The sequence below is a fragment of the Girardinichthys multiradiatus genome, chromosome 2, assembly GCF_021462225.1.
Source record: "Girardinichthys multiradiatus isolate DD_20200921_A chromosome 2, DD_fGirMul_XY1, whole genome shotgun sequence".
Lineage (NCBI taxonomy): Eukaryota > Metazoa > Chordata > Actinopteri > Cyprinodontiformes > Goodeidae > Girardinichthys > Girardinichthys multiradiatus.
The window spans coordinates 8882848-8900592 of NC_061795.1; the positions used below are offsets into that span (position 1 = coordinate 8882848).

At 39.1% G+C, this 17745-nt stretch overlaps 1 protein-coding gene across 1 annotated transcript; it reads left to right on the forward strand.

Moving 5' to 3' along the window:
- Window positions 1–2787: 2787 nt before the first annotated feature.
- LOC124883026 lies at window positions 2788–7907 on the forward strand. Its single transcript, XM_047389850.1, has 4 exons — window positions 2788–3398; window positions 5258–5326; window positions 5745–5891; window positions 7695–7907. The coding sequence occupies exons 1-4, from the start codon at window positions 2889–2891 to the stop codon at window positions 7905–7907; spliced, it is 939 nt and encodes a 312-aa protein (XP_047245806.1). The 5' UTR covers window positions 2788–2888.
- Window positions 7908–17745: the final 9838 nt, after the last annotated feature.

The window sequence follows — 17745 nt, forward strand, 5'->3', positions numbered from 1 at the left end:
CTATGTTCGCAATTTATGAAATAATCTCTGACCCCTTCTTGTTTTAAAGACAGTATGTATGGGGAAAAAGTGGCCTAGTGGCTTGAGAGCAGGACATTTGCGTTCCGGAAAGGCCACAGTACTCTGGTTCAAATCTCAGAGCATGCCACTCTTGGACCCTGAGCAAAAGACCCTTAGCCCCTGAATGCTCCCCAGGCGCCACAGAATGGCAGCCTACTGAGCCCTATGGGATGGGTTAAATGCAGAGGATAATTTTGTTGGAATGTATAATTGTAATGACAAATAAAGATTATTCTATTCTATCCTATTTATAATTAGTTGTAATACTAATATATAGATAATATGTATGATATATTATTACATATATATTGTTTCTGGTAGCTGCGCTTGAGCTTCCGCGGCGCGAAACTTGAAAGTCGGCTTTCCGAGAGATGTGATTTTCGATCCAGACAGAGGAACAAAGAAAATAGGTAAGGGACTTGGTGAATTTGATAAAAGAAAGTATTTCCAGTTTATTGAAAATAGTACACGGTTTATGAAAGATGTGACAACCACATAACTAATGTTTCGTGGTTAAATACTCTTTAATAACTGATTTTGGCATGACGGATTACATAGATCCGTCGAGACAAGCTACATTTAACAAGGACAGTCTGACTCGCAGTTTTTTTCGACCTCCTGATTACTTTTAAGTTCATATAGTCGTTTTTTTATTCTTCGCTTCCCACTTATATTCATAACATATATACTGTTTGCTATAAGAACATGAATTAATTGTGCGATATAAGAATTACAATGATATTTGAATTTGGACAGTTAATAGGTCACGCTGTTCACTGCGCAGATGGTTATGTAAACCCAGATTTGTAAGAGAGAAGCGTAAAGGCTTCGAGTGCGTAAATACGCAGTCAGAGGCATTCTGCGCAAATGAACAGGGAGGATAAATCAGGGCGTAGGGTGACATGACAAACCTGCTGCTGCGGACAGTGATGACAGAGCTTAACAAACTGTAACAGTCCTAAAAAGCAAGAGCAAAACATAACAGAAGGAAAAACATCAGCAGCAGGATCATAATGACGCAGCGCAACAACCTCCTGCGTGCTTCAAGCAGAGGGTGCCTGTTCGTTCCACGGTAAAACACGCAGCGCCAGGCCAGCTGTGGTTTTCACTGAGTCCACAGCAGGATCCGCCATCAGGAGTGGACCACTTCCCTCAAAGTCCGTGGCTTCTTTGTGGTTTTGCTCCAGTTCGGCTGAACCAGCAACCTCTGGATCGGGTGACAGTTCCTCCTGCAACCCATCCAGGAGCCGCAGGAACAGCGGAAAATAAAAAATTGTTAGATAATCAAATTTGACCTTATATTAAATATTTAGTTTTTCTTGCTGTCGTATTGTTGAACAGTATAGAATTATTTACAGCATAATTAAAAGCTTTTAAAACAACTAAGTTTTAACTGAGTTAAAAACAAAAATCCGTTTCTACATATATTTCTACATCCGAGTCTGGACCTTATCCCACGTCACTGAACTAAGATCTAATATAGCCCGGGAAATAACAAATATGTTCATGTTATAGACTATTATTATATCACAAATAATCCCAACAACTATTTATTAAGAACAATCATTAGGCCTACATTGATACACGAACCGGTAGAATAATGATAAACAGGTGTTTTCATTGTAAATCTGATTTATCCGATGTAATATTTTCTTATTAAAATAAAGAAAATAAAAAAAATAAATAAAACATCATCTTCCAAACAATGACTCTGACAGGCTGCAAGAGGTCCTGATTATTTTTTTATTCTATTATGTCAAAGATGTTCAGATGAACAGAGAAGGTCGTTGCTGTTCTTTTCTTCTCCACATAGCGACCTGCCATCGGTGCGCGATGCTGTTGCAGATGCCATCTTTTTTTGGATCACGCATGGATGACAGACTAATAATGACCGCAGCTATTTGCAGTTTTAGTGAGTTAATAACACTACAGGTGTTCTAGAAACATGTTGGCATCAACTCTTCCCAGAATTTGACAATTTTGCGCTGAAATGTCCAGTATTGCACATTCATTGAGGCAACTGGTAAGTGCTAATATTATGAGAATAAAGTGGTGGAATAAAGTAATAACGGCTCTTTTTCCACAAAACAAGCATTTTCTTCCAAATCCGTGTTTCAAAGTCCTGACAATAATAATTTGCTGCTGATGTGCTAACAGATTAAGAAGGTCGTTGTGATACCGATAAAGTATAAGTTTACAAGATGCTCAACATTCCGTTTTTAACGCATGGAAAACTGCACTTTTAAATTCCGACTTTATTCTTCAAAAATTACTACTTCATTCTCGCAATATTACGACTTTACTTTCATAATTCCTCAAAATAACAAGATTAATAGCCTGACTCTAATACACCGTCGTAGTATAAACTATTCATATAAACATTCATGTTTTAAATGCCAAATTCTCAATAAGTTAACTGGGTTGTGGGTATTTCCAGATGTCCTACAAAAATTGTTTTATCTGATTGTTGCACATTGCCAAAACTTCTGTCTGTTGATAACAAAAATTAGCCTCCTTGAGTACATCAATGAAAGCAGTTATTAAATCAGATTGCAAAGGTAATATAATAAATACTGAATAAATTAAGCCAAGAACTATTCACAACTCCAGCAGATCTAGATTTACAATGAATTTCATTCAAACAAATAGGTGACAACAAAGTGGGTATGTTTCAAAATATTAAAATCTGTTAGGAGTAAAATAAATAAATACAAAATTCCAAATTTTTACAGAAAACCTGTATTTAAAAGTATTCCAAGCACATCTACAATTGGAACTGCATTAGAAATGCATACATATTCTTTTAATGTAATTAAGACTTTGGTTTTATGAAACAACCTCAGAGAGTTATAATTCCTTTTTATGTCTTCTCTTCCAGAATGGCTCTTGCAAAATTGCTAAATTCACATCCAGAGACTCCCTATCGTCACCTCCCCCCCTTACATGTTTCTATTTTGAAACTTAAAGAAAGGCCCAAGGTATTGTCCTGGACTTTTACGGAGAACACAGCCATACCAGCTTCAGTAAAAGAAAATAAAATTGCAGCACTAACAGATGGTGAGCTGGTAACTACAGTTACCCTATTTGAGGAGTTTGCTGGAAAGGTAAAGGAAGGCTCCTCCTATATAATTAGAGGGCATGAGCTGAGGGGTCAGGGCCCACCCTTCTATATTAATATAACAAGTAGGACCCAGTTCTTTCGTGGCCCAGCTCTAAGAATTGAGGAACACCTTCTTGCAAAAGCTGAGGCACTGCTGGAGCCTCCATCACCGCTTACACCGCTGGACGCCAGTCTTGGAACCAAAAGCCTAATGACAGTGGAGGGTGAAGTGGTTGAGGTAGGCTTATTTAGATATTCATACTTACATGTACATATATGTTATGTGTGTATATGTATATAGCGCTCAAAAAGTTTAGAAATCCTTTCTCATTTAATGGTTTCCTTCACGCTTATGACTATTTACATTGTATGTAGATTTTCACTTAAGACATCAAAACAGTGAATGAACACATATGAAAATATATAGCAAACAAAAATTGTAGAAGAATTTCAAGAACTTTAAATATGTTTTATATTTAGGATTCCTTAAAGTAGCCACCCTTTGCTGTAATGAGTGAAATATTAACCTTTGGGCGTCTCTCAGTGGACCTCTGGGAAGTTCTTTCAAGACTCTTTGGAAAACTATTTCAGGTAACCACCTCATGGAGATCACAGAGAGAATGCCAGAGAGCAAAGCAGTAATTTCAGCAAAGGGAGAATCTAAAATATAAAAATGTTTAGTAATTTCACACTTTTTGTTTACTACATAATTCCATGTGTGTTCATTCATAGGTTTGTTGCCTTTTGTAAAATTCTACAATTTAAATAGTCATGAAAATAAAAAGACCCATTAAGTGAGAAAGCGTATATAAAACATTTGACCGGTAGTATATGTATATATATTCACCGGCCACTTTATTAGGTACATCTTGCTAGTATCGGGTTGGACCCCCTTTTGCCTTCAGAACTGCCTTAGTCCTTCGTGGCATAGATTCAACAAGGTACTGGAAACATTCCTCAGAGAGTTTGGTCCATATTGACATGATAGCATCACACAGATGCTGCAGATTTGTCGGCTGCATCCATGATGAGAATCTCCTGTTCCACCACATCCCAAAGGATTGAGATCTGGTGACTGTGGAGGTCATTTGAGTCCAGTGAACTCATTGTCATGTTGAAGAAACCAGTCTGAGATGATTCGTGCTTTATGACATGGTGCGTTATCCTGCTGGAAGTAACCATCAGAAGATGGGTCCACTGTGGTCATAAAGGGATGGACATGGTCAGCAACAATACTCAGGTAGGCTGTGGCATTGACACGATGCTCAATTGGTACCAAGGGGCCCAAAGTGTGCCAAGAAAATATCCCCCACACCATTACACCACCACCAGCAGCCTGAACCGTTGATACAAGGCAGGATGGATCCATGCTTTCATGTTGTTGATGCCAAATTCTGACCCTACCATCCGAATGTTGCAGCAGAAATCAGACCAGGCAACGTTTTTCCAATCTTCTATTGTCCAATTTTGGTGAGCCTGTGCGTATTGTAGCCTCAGTTTCCTGTTCTTAGCTGACAGGAGTGGCACTCGGTGTGGTCTTCTGCTGCTGTAGCCCATCCGCCTCAAGGTTTGACATGTTGTGCGTTCAGAGATGCTCTTCTGTATGCCTTGGTTGTAACCAGTGGTTCTATGAGTTGGTGTTGCCTTTCTATCAGCTCAAACCAGTCTGGCCATTCTCCTCTGACCTCTGGCATCAACAAGGCATTTGCGCCTACAGAACCGCCGCTCACTGGATATTTTCTCTTTTTCGGATCATTCTCTGTAAACCCTAAAGATGGTAGTGCGTGAAAATCCCAGTAGATCAGCAGTTTCTGAAATACTCAGACCAGCCCGTCTGGCACCAACAACCATGCCACGTTCAAAGTCACTTAAATCACCTTTCTTCCCCATTCTGATGCTCGGTTTGAACTACAAGCAGATCGTCTTGACCATGTCTACATGCCTAAATGCATTAAATTGCTGCCATGTGATTGGCTGATTTGCGTTAACGAGCAGTTGGACAGGTGTACCTGATAAAGTGGCTGGTGATTGTATATATATATATATATATATTGTTTATATGTACACATCTATGTATATATACATATATCTATGTAGGTATCTGCAATCAAGAAGGTGGGATCGAGGAAGGAGCAGATACCTTTAAAGACCATCAAACTCAAACAGGTAAATGTGTTCTGTTATTTAAGATTGGATTTCACGTTCTTATGAGACTGCAATTTTTGGTCAAGATGAACCTGGGAAGTAAACTGTCCTACTAGTTTGTTTTGCAATCTTGAAACCAATCCATCTAAGTTGCATCTGTTGTTCATACGTTCATTAAAATATTTGCTTAGCTATCTTTTGATTTATCAATCCTACAAAATTTACAATGTGCCTTATCTTGGAAGAATATGTTTATAATGAAGTTATGGTTTTATAATTTGACATGTATTTTGACAGACTTGACAGGTTTTGGGAACTCTGAAAATTGAGCCTAAACAAATATAAAATTGTAAACCCAGAAAAGTCTAGGACTTGTTTAATTTATTTAACGATAAAGCTTTAGGTTAATGTAGGTTAATGTTATTATCTGACTTTGTAGGACCAGCATATCATACCGTTATCCCTGTGGCGGGAAGCTGCAACTGTGGCTCTGGCTGTGGGAGATACCATCTCTCTCAGCCATGTAAAGGCTTCGAAGAGTAGTTATGGTAACCAACTACAAACAACGACATTCTCCATGATCAAGGTATTGTGTAGTAAATGTATTCATATTTAAAGTGTTATCATTTGACAAACATTTGCAAGAAATTTCATGGTTCCACATTTTGACACAATTACAGTGGCTTGTAAAAGTATACATACCCCTTGAACTTTTCCACATATTGACACATTACAACCACAAACAAATATATTTTATTGTACTTTTATGTGAAAGACCAACAGTACAAATACAGCTGCTCTGTGAAGGCCTCTGAGGTTGGTTTAGAGAATATTGCAGACGGCATCATGAAGTCCAAGGAACAACCAGACAGGTCAGGAATAAAGTTGTGGAGAAGTTTAAAGTAGGTTTAGGCTATAAAAAGATTTCCCAAGCTTTAAAAATCTCATGGAGCACTGTTTAATCCATCATCCGGATATGGAAAGAGTATGGCACAACTGTAAACCTACTAAGACAAGGCTGTCCACCTAAACTTACAGGCCGAATAAGGAGAGCACTGATCAGAGATGCAGCCAAGAGGCCCATGGTGACTCTGGATGAACTGCAGCGATCCACAGCTCAGGTGGGGGAATCTGTCCACAGGAGAACTATTAGTCGTGCACTGCGCAAGTGTGGTCTTTATGGAGTGGCAAGAAAAAAGCCATTGTTAAAAGAAAACCTTTGGAAGTCCTGTTTGCAGTTTGGCAGACGCCATGTTGGGGACACAGCAAACATGTGGAAGAAGGTGCTTTGGTCAGATGAGACAAAAATTGACCTTTTTTGGCCAAAATGCAAAGCAAGAACTAACACCGCACATCACTCTGAACACATCATCCCCATTGTCAAATGTTGTGGTGGCAGCATCATGCTTTGGGGTTGCTTCTCTTCAGCAGGGACAGGGAAGGTGGTCAAAGTTGATGGGAAGATGGATGGATCCAAATACAGGACAATCTAGGAAGAAGACCTGTTGGTGTCTCCAAAAGACTTGAGACTGGCGCGGAGGTTCACCTTCCAGCAGGACAACGACCCTCAATATAAAGCCAGGGCTACAATGGTTTAAAACAACCACAATGGAATAGTTTAAAACAAAACATATTCATGCGTTAGAAAGAAGAATAACTTCTTGAAGAATAACTTCTTGAAGAATAACTAATAGGGCTGTGAGAGGCGAGATTCTTACTGGTTGGTAGGGGATCAAATAAAGATGTCATGCAATAAAATGCAAATTGATTGCATAAAAATGACACTATGTGATTTTCTGGATTTTTGTTTTAGATTCCATCACTCTCATTTGAAGAGTATTATAACAAAAAATTAAAGACTTCTACATGCTTCGCAAGGGGAAAAACCTGCAAAATCTGCAGTGTAGCAAATACTTCCCAGCACAAGCAGCGCTCTTGCAGCCCCACACAAGGACATTGCCACGACCAGGAGAGGCTTCCGTAATGCATGCTGTGTGCGCCATATGGTGTCACAGGAAACAGTCCAAATAAAAACAATGAAAAACACTCCAGTTTGGCTTTCTACTTCTTTAGCTAACTGCAATAAACTTCCATGGCAATTCTCTTCAACCTTTTGCCATTAGAAGATGCTCCTGTCAAGATGTAGAATGTTTAATTGCAAAACTATGGCTGAAAATTTAAAAAAGTGAAAAGTACTTGCAGGCCTAAAATGTATATACATTGTTTAGATCACCACAAAAATTAGGAAAACATTCATGTTCGTAACATGAACTAAGCATCCAACATTTCAGCAAAAACAAATTGTCCGTTTAGTTTTATTTCTTAGGAAAGAAATGTCTAAATTGAAATGTTTGTTTGTTGTCCAGTCATATTTTCTCTGTTTTAAAAGGCCAAAGAGGAAGTACGAACTTCCTCGTGCATCATTGGAGTCATGGAAGGGGAAGAAGGGGAGAATCTTCTCCGTGTTTTGTTTGAGGATGGGCAAACCGCTCTCATCTCACAAGAAATGTGGGCTCCCTTTGATGAACCTCTTAAATTGGACAAAATCCAGGTCAACGTTAAGTTGTCTGGGAACAAAATAGTCCATATCAGACAGATGTAATGATATATATATATATATATATATATCATGATATATATATGTATATATATATCTATATATATATCATGATATATATATGTATATATATGTATATATATATCTATATATATATATATATATCTATATATATAAATATATATATATATATATCATATGATATATGTATATATATATATATCATATGATATATGTATATATATGTATACCGTATTTTCCGCACTATAAGGCGCACCGGATTATAAGGCGCACCTTCAATGAATGGCCTATTTTAGAACTTTTTTCATATATAGGGCGCACCGGATTATAAGGCGCATAGAATAGAAGCTACTGCAGTCAAACGTTTGACTGGGGTTGCGTTATGCATCCACTAGATGGAGCTGTGCTAAAGAGAATGTCAACAAAACAGATAAGTCAGTCAGTCAAACTTTATTAATACACTACAAACCAGCATTCTGATAACTCCATTCACTCTCATGGTAAGGTCTCCTCTACATAGAATTCTATTGAATAGAGCTTTCCTGTTTCTGTCCCCTGACCGTAGTCTGATGACACAGGGGAGACGCTCTCTCCAGGGCCGAAGTTACTTCGGGGTTAACTCCCTCACTCATACGTTGCTGAGTTGAGCATGAAGAAACGGCATCAAAACACTGAGTTGTTGACGAGATTCGGGGTTCTTTTTAATGACTTTGCAGCAGGTAAAAACACAGGGCTTACAGACTCATACAACGCTGCTCCGGTCGCCGTTTCTACCCACCCCACACACACAATAATACCGACGTCACTCCTTCACTCTTGATTCTCAGCTACGGCAGCACACAGCGCCACCTCTGTCCGGAGGAGTAATGTCAACATCTTCCATACACACACACGAAACATACACCCCACACACTGAGCTTCTAATCACAAATAGTTCAGGCAATTCTTGCAACAGTACATTCAAACGTTATACACACACAAGTGGTGTTGGACTAGGAGTAAGCACAGTACAGGTGTTTACTGCTATTACTTCGGCGACGCCCCTGACTACGGTAGCCGTAATGCTGCAAGCGGTGCGGCTTTGTAGTTTACCAGTCGTACTGAAACATTTTGACAGAGCGCCGTGTACAACCAGTATGGATCAACCAATTAACCAATTGATCCATATATAAGGCGCTCCGGATTACAAGGCGCACTGTCATTTTTTGAAAAAATTAAAGGTTTTTAAGTGCGCCTTATAGTGCGGAAAATACGGTATATATATATATATATATATATAGTTATAGATATAAATATATATAGATCTATATATATATATATAGATAGATATGGATCTATATATATATATATATATATATATATATATATATATATATATATATATAGATATATATAGATATAGATCTATATATATCTATATATATTTATATCTATATATATATTTCTATTCATGAGTTATTGTTCAATTCATACTTATTGTTCCACCTGTAGTTATTGTTCCCCATATGGGGATTGATATTTTTTGTTCTACTAATTTATTATACATGTTTATATATTTGTATTTATGGTGTATTTATTTTATTGTACCCCATTACTTGTTTGTATCCTTTTTCAAATTGTTATTAAATTAAGCAATTTTTCTTGACCACAGCTGGTGTACTATATTTATGTATATATATCCAGTTCCTGATGCAAAGTAAGATGATACATACAAGATCTGATAACTTTCTTAAGTTGGGGGATTGAAAGTTGAAAGTGCCACTCTCAGCAGTGGCAGGCAAAATTGGCAGTTCCGGTGGGTGCTCCAGCTGCACCGGTAATGCACCAATGCGTGCTTTACCAACTGCCAATATAACTAGAAAGAAAGGAAGATGACCGAAACAAGTTATAGACATAAGAAGAAGACAGAGCTATAGAAGACATGGAGGTCTTAGAATTGGACATACTGGACTGAATAGAATTTTATTTATAACAGGAAAACTTCAGGGGAAAAAACAACAACAGGGAAATGTGAGTGTGAGGAAGATGAGAACATGTTATTAGGCCTTTTAGGAATTATCAAGTTCAGAGAAATAAGTTGGTTAAGAATCTTAGTAATATGAAAATGGAATTACACATTTCACATGAAATAATGTTGTTAAAAAGAGGTGATACTAACCATTGCCTGTGTCCTATCGAGGGTTAAGGGGCAAAATTAAATAAATAAATACATCATAAAATAAATAAATGTGACTGTCCTAATAAATAAAAGTACAATTAAATAATTAAATGTACATTCTATTTATTTAACATAACATTACTTAATTTAATATTGAATTATGAAATGCACAATTAAATGATTAGATGTCCTATTAAGTAATTAAACACACCTTTTGAATGTCATTCTTTTAATAATTATTTTTTAATTTAAAAATACATGTCATGTTCACTCTGTATTTATTTCATGGCTCCCGTGTAGCTCAGCATTATAAAATATAATAATTAAATTATTGAATTCAATTATTGAATACTCATCAAACTCACTGGCTAGGAATAGGGTAGGGTTCTCAACAGACTCAGACTTCACACAGCAACTCAAAATAGCTTCTACAGTTGCTATAACTCTGAGGTTATGTTTTTGCCGGTAGTATTATATTGTAATAACGCCATTAACTTCAAGAGAATGTTGCTATTTTTTCTTCAACTCTTGGTGACTACAGCCTCTATACCCCTAGTTTACGAGAAAACTCATTGGGCTCCTGCTCATGATGAAAGAGCAGTGTTGAACATTCAACACTAATAGTTCACTGTTGGAATTTTACACAGAAGCCACAATAAGACAGCAACAAAGTTACATAAATTTTAAAATTTGTGTAACAATTATTTCTTAATGTTGAAATTAATAATTATTAACTGATGTGATTTAATAATTTTTTTAAACTGTCTTTTCAAAATTGTATATTTTATAACATAAATTGTCCATGAGACTTGTATTGATTCGCCAAGTGATTAAAATCCGTAGTTGGCACTGAAGTGGAAATATCCAAGCGCTCCCGAATGTCTCTCAACCTTGTGTTGCGTGACGTCCAGGAGAGACGTTCTTCCTGCCCTCGTCTTTGAACAGGTAAGCCGTGTCTTACTCTGTCTGCATTAAATGCAAATATTATGAACTCTGTAATATGTTTCATGCTTAAAGAACGACAACCTGGTACAAATCTTCATCAGAACCATGTACAAAACTCCATCTGAAATAGGTCCAAACTCCATCAGAACCAGATCCAATCTCCATCAGAACCAGTTACGAACCCTCCATCAGAACCAGACCCAAACTCCATCAGAACCAGGAGGAATTCTGTATCAGGACCAGTTAGTCACCCACTATCAGAACCAGGTCCAAACTCCTTCAAAACTCCATCAGAACCAGGAGGAATTCTGTATCAGGACCAGTTAGTCATCCACTATCAGAACCAGGTCCAAACTCAATCAGAACCAGGAGGAACCTTCTATCAGAACCAGGTCCAAACTCCTTCAGAACCTGGCAAAAAGCTCCATCAGTACAAGGAAAGAAAAACTCCATCAGAACCAGATCCAAACTCCATCAAAACCAGGAGCAAATCTCCATCAGGACCAGTTAGTCACCCACTATCAGAACCAGGTCCAAACTCATTCAGAACCAGAAAGAAACCTCTATCAGAACCAGTTCCAAGAAGCATCAGAACCTCAAATAAATCTCCACAAGAACTGGACCCAAACTCCATCAGAACCAGTTAGGGACCCTCCACCAGAACCAAGTCCAAACTCAAATCAGAACTAGGAGGAAACTTCTATCAGAACCAGATCCAAACTCCAGCAGAACCAGGAACAAATCTCCATCAGAACCAGACACAAACTCCATCAGAACCAGTTAGGACCCCTCCATCAGAACCAGGAGGAATTCTGTATCAGGACCAGTTAGTCATCCACTATCAGAACCAGGTCCAAACTCAATCAGAACCAGGAGGAACCTTCTATCAGAACCAGGTCCAAACTCCTTCAGAACCTGGCAAAAAGCTCCATCAGTACAAGGAAAGAAAAACTCCATCAGAACCAGATCCAAACTCCATCAAAACCAGGAGCAAATCTCCATCAGGACCAGTTAGTCACCCACTATCAGAACCAGGTCCAAACTCATTCAGAACCAGAAAGAAACCTCTATCAGAACCAGTTCCAAGAAGCATCAGAACCTCAAATAAATCTCCACAAGAACTGGACCCAAACTCCATCAGAACCAGTTAGGGACCCTCCACCAGAACCAAGTCCAAACTCAAATCAGAACTAGGAGGAAACTTCTATCAGAACCAGATCCAAACTCCAGCAGAACCAGGAACAAATCTCCATCAGAACCAGACACAAACTCCATCAGAACCAGTTAGGACCCCTCCATCAGAACCAGGAGGAATTCTGTATCAGGACCAGTTAGTCACCCACTATCAGAACCAGGTCCAAACTCAATCAGAACCAGGAGGAACCTTCTATCAGAACCAGGTCCAAACTCCTTCAGAACCTGGCAAAAAGCTCCATCAGTACAAGGAAAGAAAAACTCCATCAGAACCAGATCCAAACTCCATCAAAACCAGGAGCAAATCTCCATCAGGACCAGTTAGTCACCCACTATCAGAACCCGGTCTAAACTCATTCAGAACCAGAAAGAAACCTCTATCAGAACCAGTTCCAAGAAGCATCAGAACCTCGAATAAATCTCCACCAGAACTGGACCCAAACTCCATCAGAACCAGTTAGGGACCCTCCACCAGAACCAAGTCCAAACTAAATCAGAACCAGGAGGAAACTTCTATCAGAACCAGATCCAAACTCCAGCAGAACCAGGAACAAATCTCCATCAGAACCAGACACAAACTCCATCAGAACCAGTTAGGACCCCTCCATCAGAACCAGGAGGAATTCTGTATCAGGACCAGTTAGTCACCCACTATCAGAACCAGGTCCAAACTCAATCAGAACCAGGAGGAACCTTCTATCAGAACCAGGTCCAAACTCCTTCAGAACCTGGCAAAAAGCTCCATCAGTACAAGGAAAGAAAAACTCCATCAGAACCAGATCCAAACTCCATCAAAACCAGGAGCAAATCTCCATCAGGACCAGTTAGTCACCCACTATCAGAACCAGGTCCAAACTCATTCAGAACCAGAAAGAAACCTCTATCAGAACCAGTTCCAAGAAGCATCAGAACCTCAAATAAATCTCCACAAGAACTGGACCCAAACTCCATCAGAACCAGGAGGAAACTTCTATCAGAACCAGGAAAAAATTTCCATCGGAACATTGTACAATTCTTCATCAGATCCAGGTACAAACGTCTATCAGAACCAGGAAGAAACAGCCATCAGAACCAGGTCCCAACTCCACCAGAACCTGGCAAAAAACTCCATAAGAACCTTGAACAATTCTATACCTGAACCATGTACAAGCATCCATCAGAACAAGACCCAAACTCCATCAGAACCAGGAATAAATCTCCATCAAAACCAGACCCAAACTCCATCAGAACCAGGAGGAATTCTCCATCAGGACCAGTTAGGCACCCAATATCAGAACCAGGTCCAAACTCAATCAGAACCAGGAAGAATATGCTAACGTTAGGATTGTAGCTTCTCTTTCTCCTCTCTTAGCTAAAGAACACTTTTGCGTTTTTTAGGCAATTTCCTGTTTGTTTTTGTGTTTCTTCAGCGTATTTGTTGTTATTTCCTTTTTTCTGAAATTTCTCCTATTTTCTTATGTGTTTTAGCACTGACTTGAACTTCTTAGTCTATATTTTTGCTTCAGTCTATGCTTTTTCAGCTCATCTATGGCAGCTCTTTCCTGCTTTTTTAAAGTTTTTGTCAGTTCTTGCATTTCAACAACTCTTTCAAGAAGTAGTTTTGAGGTAACTTTAAATTGTTAAGCTGTTTTATAGGTAATAGTCTTCCTGCTTAAACAGATCAGATGAGTTTTTCTTTGCTGTTTCTGCTATTTCTACTAATTTATCAGATTTCAGCAGATTTTCTGCAGTCAATTTCAGCTTTTTTCTGCCAGCTTTCAGCTAAAAAATTCAGCTTACAGCATTCACACTGCATTTTCGCAGGAAATGCAAATTTTTCTAGTTATTATTGTGTGAATGCTGTAGGCATTCACACTATTGAGATCCTGTTTCTCTTTATTCTTTATTATTATTATTCTTATTCTGGTTGCTTCCGTACACTTTTTGAACCGCTTCTCCTTCTGCATACTTTGTGCTATTTTAACCATTCAAATTTCACAATATTCAGCCCTTTCAGGACATTCCGGCTATATCTTTTGGTATTTATATCTTTTATACTTGTTAAAATATTCAGCTTTTTATGAATTTTTTGCTCCCATAGAAATGAATGGAAAATGGGAAAAATTCTGCTAAAACTTCACTGTTTTTGCCATTTAACTACTTCCGCATACTTTCAGCTAGAAACACCATTCAACTTTTAAAATGCTTTCACAACCTTCTGCTATTACTGTTTAATTCAACTTTGTGATATCTTTTACAGTTTTTCTACAATTTGGTTTCAAACTTTATTACAATTTTTTCAGATTTTTAGTTTTATAATGTAATCCTATGACGGAATGTTCGTGTCGCTAGAGTGTATTCTCTAGGTTTTTTAATGACTTGAAAAAGAACGAACAAACTCTCTTCACTCGCTCAACTTTCAATCTACCTATACAAATTATACATCAAAACGTAGGAATCTCTTTCACGATTAAGAAAATGTCACCCTCATTGATGTGGGACACATAGTTTTCCGGCAACACGCCCCGAAGCAACACAAAGTCAACACACCCTCTATAGGAAATCTATAGGGATTTCAGAAAAAATCAGAGCAAAAATCCTTAAAGTCACATGTTTTCGAATCGCCGCCTCTCGTAAACCGTTCGAGGTAGAGATATGAGCCTTGTGCAGATTTATCTTCAGACCTTGCTGGCACTCACAGTGAAGGAATTTTTTTGATAACTTTTATCGTTTTGTCATAAAAAAGGTTTGTTTAGGAGTACCAAATCTGTCCTTCCCAAAATCGCTTAAAATTGAAAAATTTCAAAATTATCCACTTTTCTACACTGTCATATCTCCTACACGGATTTATGTAGACACACGAAAATCTCCAGGATTGTTCACCGATCCCTGCTGATACCTACGGTCCAAAAATTATTTGGATACCATTTATCGTTTTCGCGTGAAGTAGGTTTGTTTGAGAGTGAAAAACTTCACCTTCACTCGGGTTAAAAATGGTCAAAATGATCCACTTTTTCAAAGGGTCACAACTCTCAGACAGATTTTTGTAGAAACTTAAGAAGCTCCATGATTGTTCAGCAAGACCTGCTGATTCATACGGTGTATGAATCAAATCGATAGCCCTTATAGTTTCCGAGTTATTAGACGTTGTTTGAGATCATGTTCAGGCATTTTTCTGTTTTTCTCCATTTTCCCCTTTCTTTTCACCTAGTGTTTTGCCTTTAATTTTATATTTTCAGCAAAAACGTGTTAATATTCTCGATCTCCTGTCCGTTCTGATAAAAACGGTCCAAGAATGACATCGATCGCCCCTACGGTTTCAGAGTTATGGCCAGTTGTTCGGGAGCATGCGCCTCCATGTTATAATGCCTAGACCAGGGGAGACAGAGAGTGAGGTGCTGCGTGAGTGAGAAACAGCAGGTGTCAAGTTACACTGACGCTCTTTGCTGATTGGCTGATTCATTCCTCACTGTTCTATTTATAGCTCTGTGTATCTCCTACTGTCTATGTCTGTATATGATTCTGTCTTTGTTTCTGCCTCCATTCACTCCGTGTCTGATACTCGGACACACACACACGCTCACACACACCCACACACACATGCATGGATTACCATCTTTGTGAGGACTTTTCATTGACTTCCATTCATTTTCATTCGTTTCTATGGCCTAAACCTGACCCGACCCCCTAATCCTTTGATCATCTTCATAGGAGGCAACTACTGGCGGCCATTTTGTGTTGAGTACTTAAACAGCATGTACTGCTGTTCTAACAGCTGGACAACAGTGATTAAATTTAAAAGGCAATTTCATAGACTTTGGCATATAGGCTGTTAGCGCATCAGAACCTGGAACAAATCTCCATCAGAACCAGACCCAAACTCCATCAGAACCTTATCCAAAATCCATCAGAATCAGATGGAAACTCTATCAGAACAGGGTACAAATCTTCATCAGAACCATGTACAAACCTCCATCTGAAATAGGTCCAAATTCTATAAGAGCCAAGGAGAAACATTCATCAGAACCAGGTCCAAACTCCAGCAGAACCAGGAACAGATCTCCATCAGAACCGGACACAAACTCCATCAGAGCTAGTTAGGAACCCTCCATCAGAACCATACCCAAACTCCATCAGAACCAGGAGGAATTCTGTATCAGGACCAGTTAGTCACCCACTATCAGAACCAAGTCCAAACTCAATCAGAACCAGGAGGAACCTTTTATCAGAACCAGGTCCAAACTCCTTCAGAGCCTGGCAAAAAGCTCCATCACTACAAGGAAAGAAAAACTCCATCAGAACCAGATCCAATCTCCATCAGAACCAGTTAGGAACCTTCCATCAGAACCGGACACAAACTCCATCAGAACCAGATCCAATCTCCATCAGAACCAGTTAGGAACCCTCCATCAGAACCGGACACAAACTCCATCAGAACCAGTTAGGAACCCTCCATCAGAACCAGACCCAAACTCCATCAGAATCAGGAGGAATTCTGTATCATGACCAGTTGGTCACCCACTATCAAAACCAAGTCCAAACTCAATCAGAACCAGGAGGAACCTTCTATCAGAACCAGGTCCAAACCCTTCAGAACCTGGCAAAAAGCTCCATTAGTACAAGGAAAGAAAAACTCCATCAGAACCAGATCCAATCTCCATCAGAACCAGTTAGGAACCCTCCATCAGAACCGGACACAAACTCCATCAGAACCAGTTAGGAACCCTCCATTAGAACCAGATCCAAACTCCATCAGAACCAGGAGGAATTCTGTATCAGGACCAGTTAGTCACCCACTATCAGAACCAGGTCCAAACTCAATCAGAACCAGGAGGAACCTTCTATCAGAACCAGGTCCCAACTCCACCAGAACCTGGCAAAAAACTCCATAAGAACCTTGAACAATTCTATACCTGAACCATGTACAAGCATCCATCAGAACAAGACCCAAACTCCATCAGAACCAGGAACAAATCTCCATCAAAACCAGACCCAAACTCCATCAGAACCAAGAGGAATTCTGTATCAGGACAAGTTATTCACCCACTATCAGAACCAGGTCCAAATTCAATTAGAACCAGGAGGAACCTTCTATCAGAACCAGGTCCAAACTCAATCAGAACCAGGAGGAAACCCCTATCAGAACCAGATCCAATCTCCATCAGAACCAGTTAGGAACCCTCCATCAGAACCAGACCCGAACTCCAGCAGAACCAGGAACAAATCTCCATAATAACCGGACACAAACTCCATCAGAAGCAGTTAAGAACCCTCCATCAGAACCAGACCCAAACTCCATCAGAACCAGGAGGAATTCTGTATCAGGACCAGTTAGTCACCCACTATCAGAACCAAGTCCAAACTCAATCAGAACCAGGAGGAACCTTCTATCAGAACCAGATCCAAACTCCTTCAGAACCTGGCAAAAAGCTCCATCAGTACAAGGAAAGAAAAACTCCATCAGAACCAGATCCAATCTCCATCAGAACCAGTTAGGAACCCTCCATCAGAACCAGACCCAAACTCAATCAGAACCAGGAGGAACCTTCTATCAGAACCAGGTCCAAACTCCTTCAGAACCTGGAA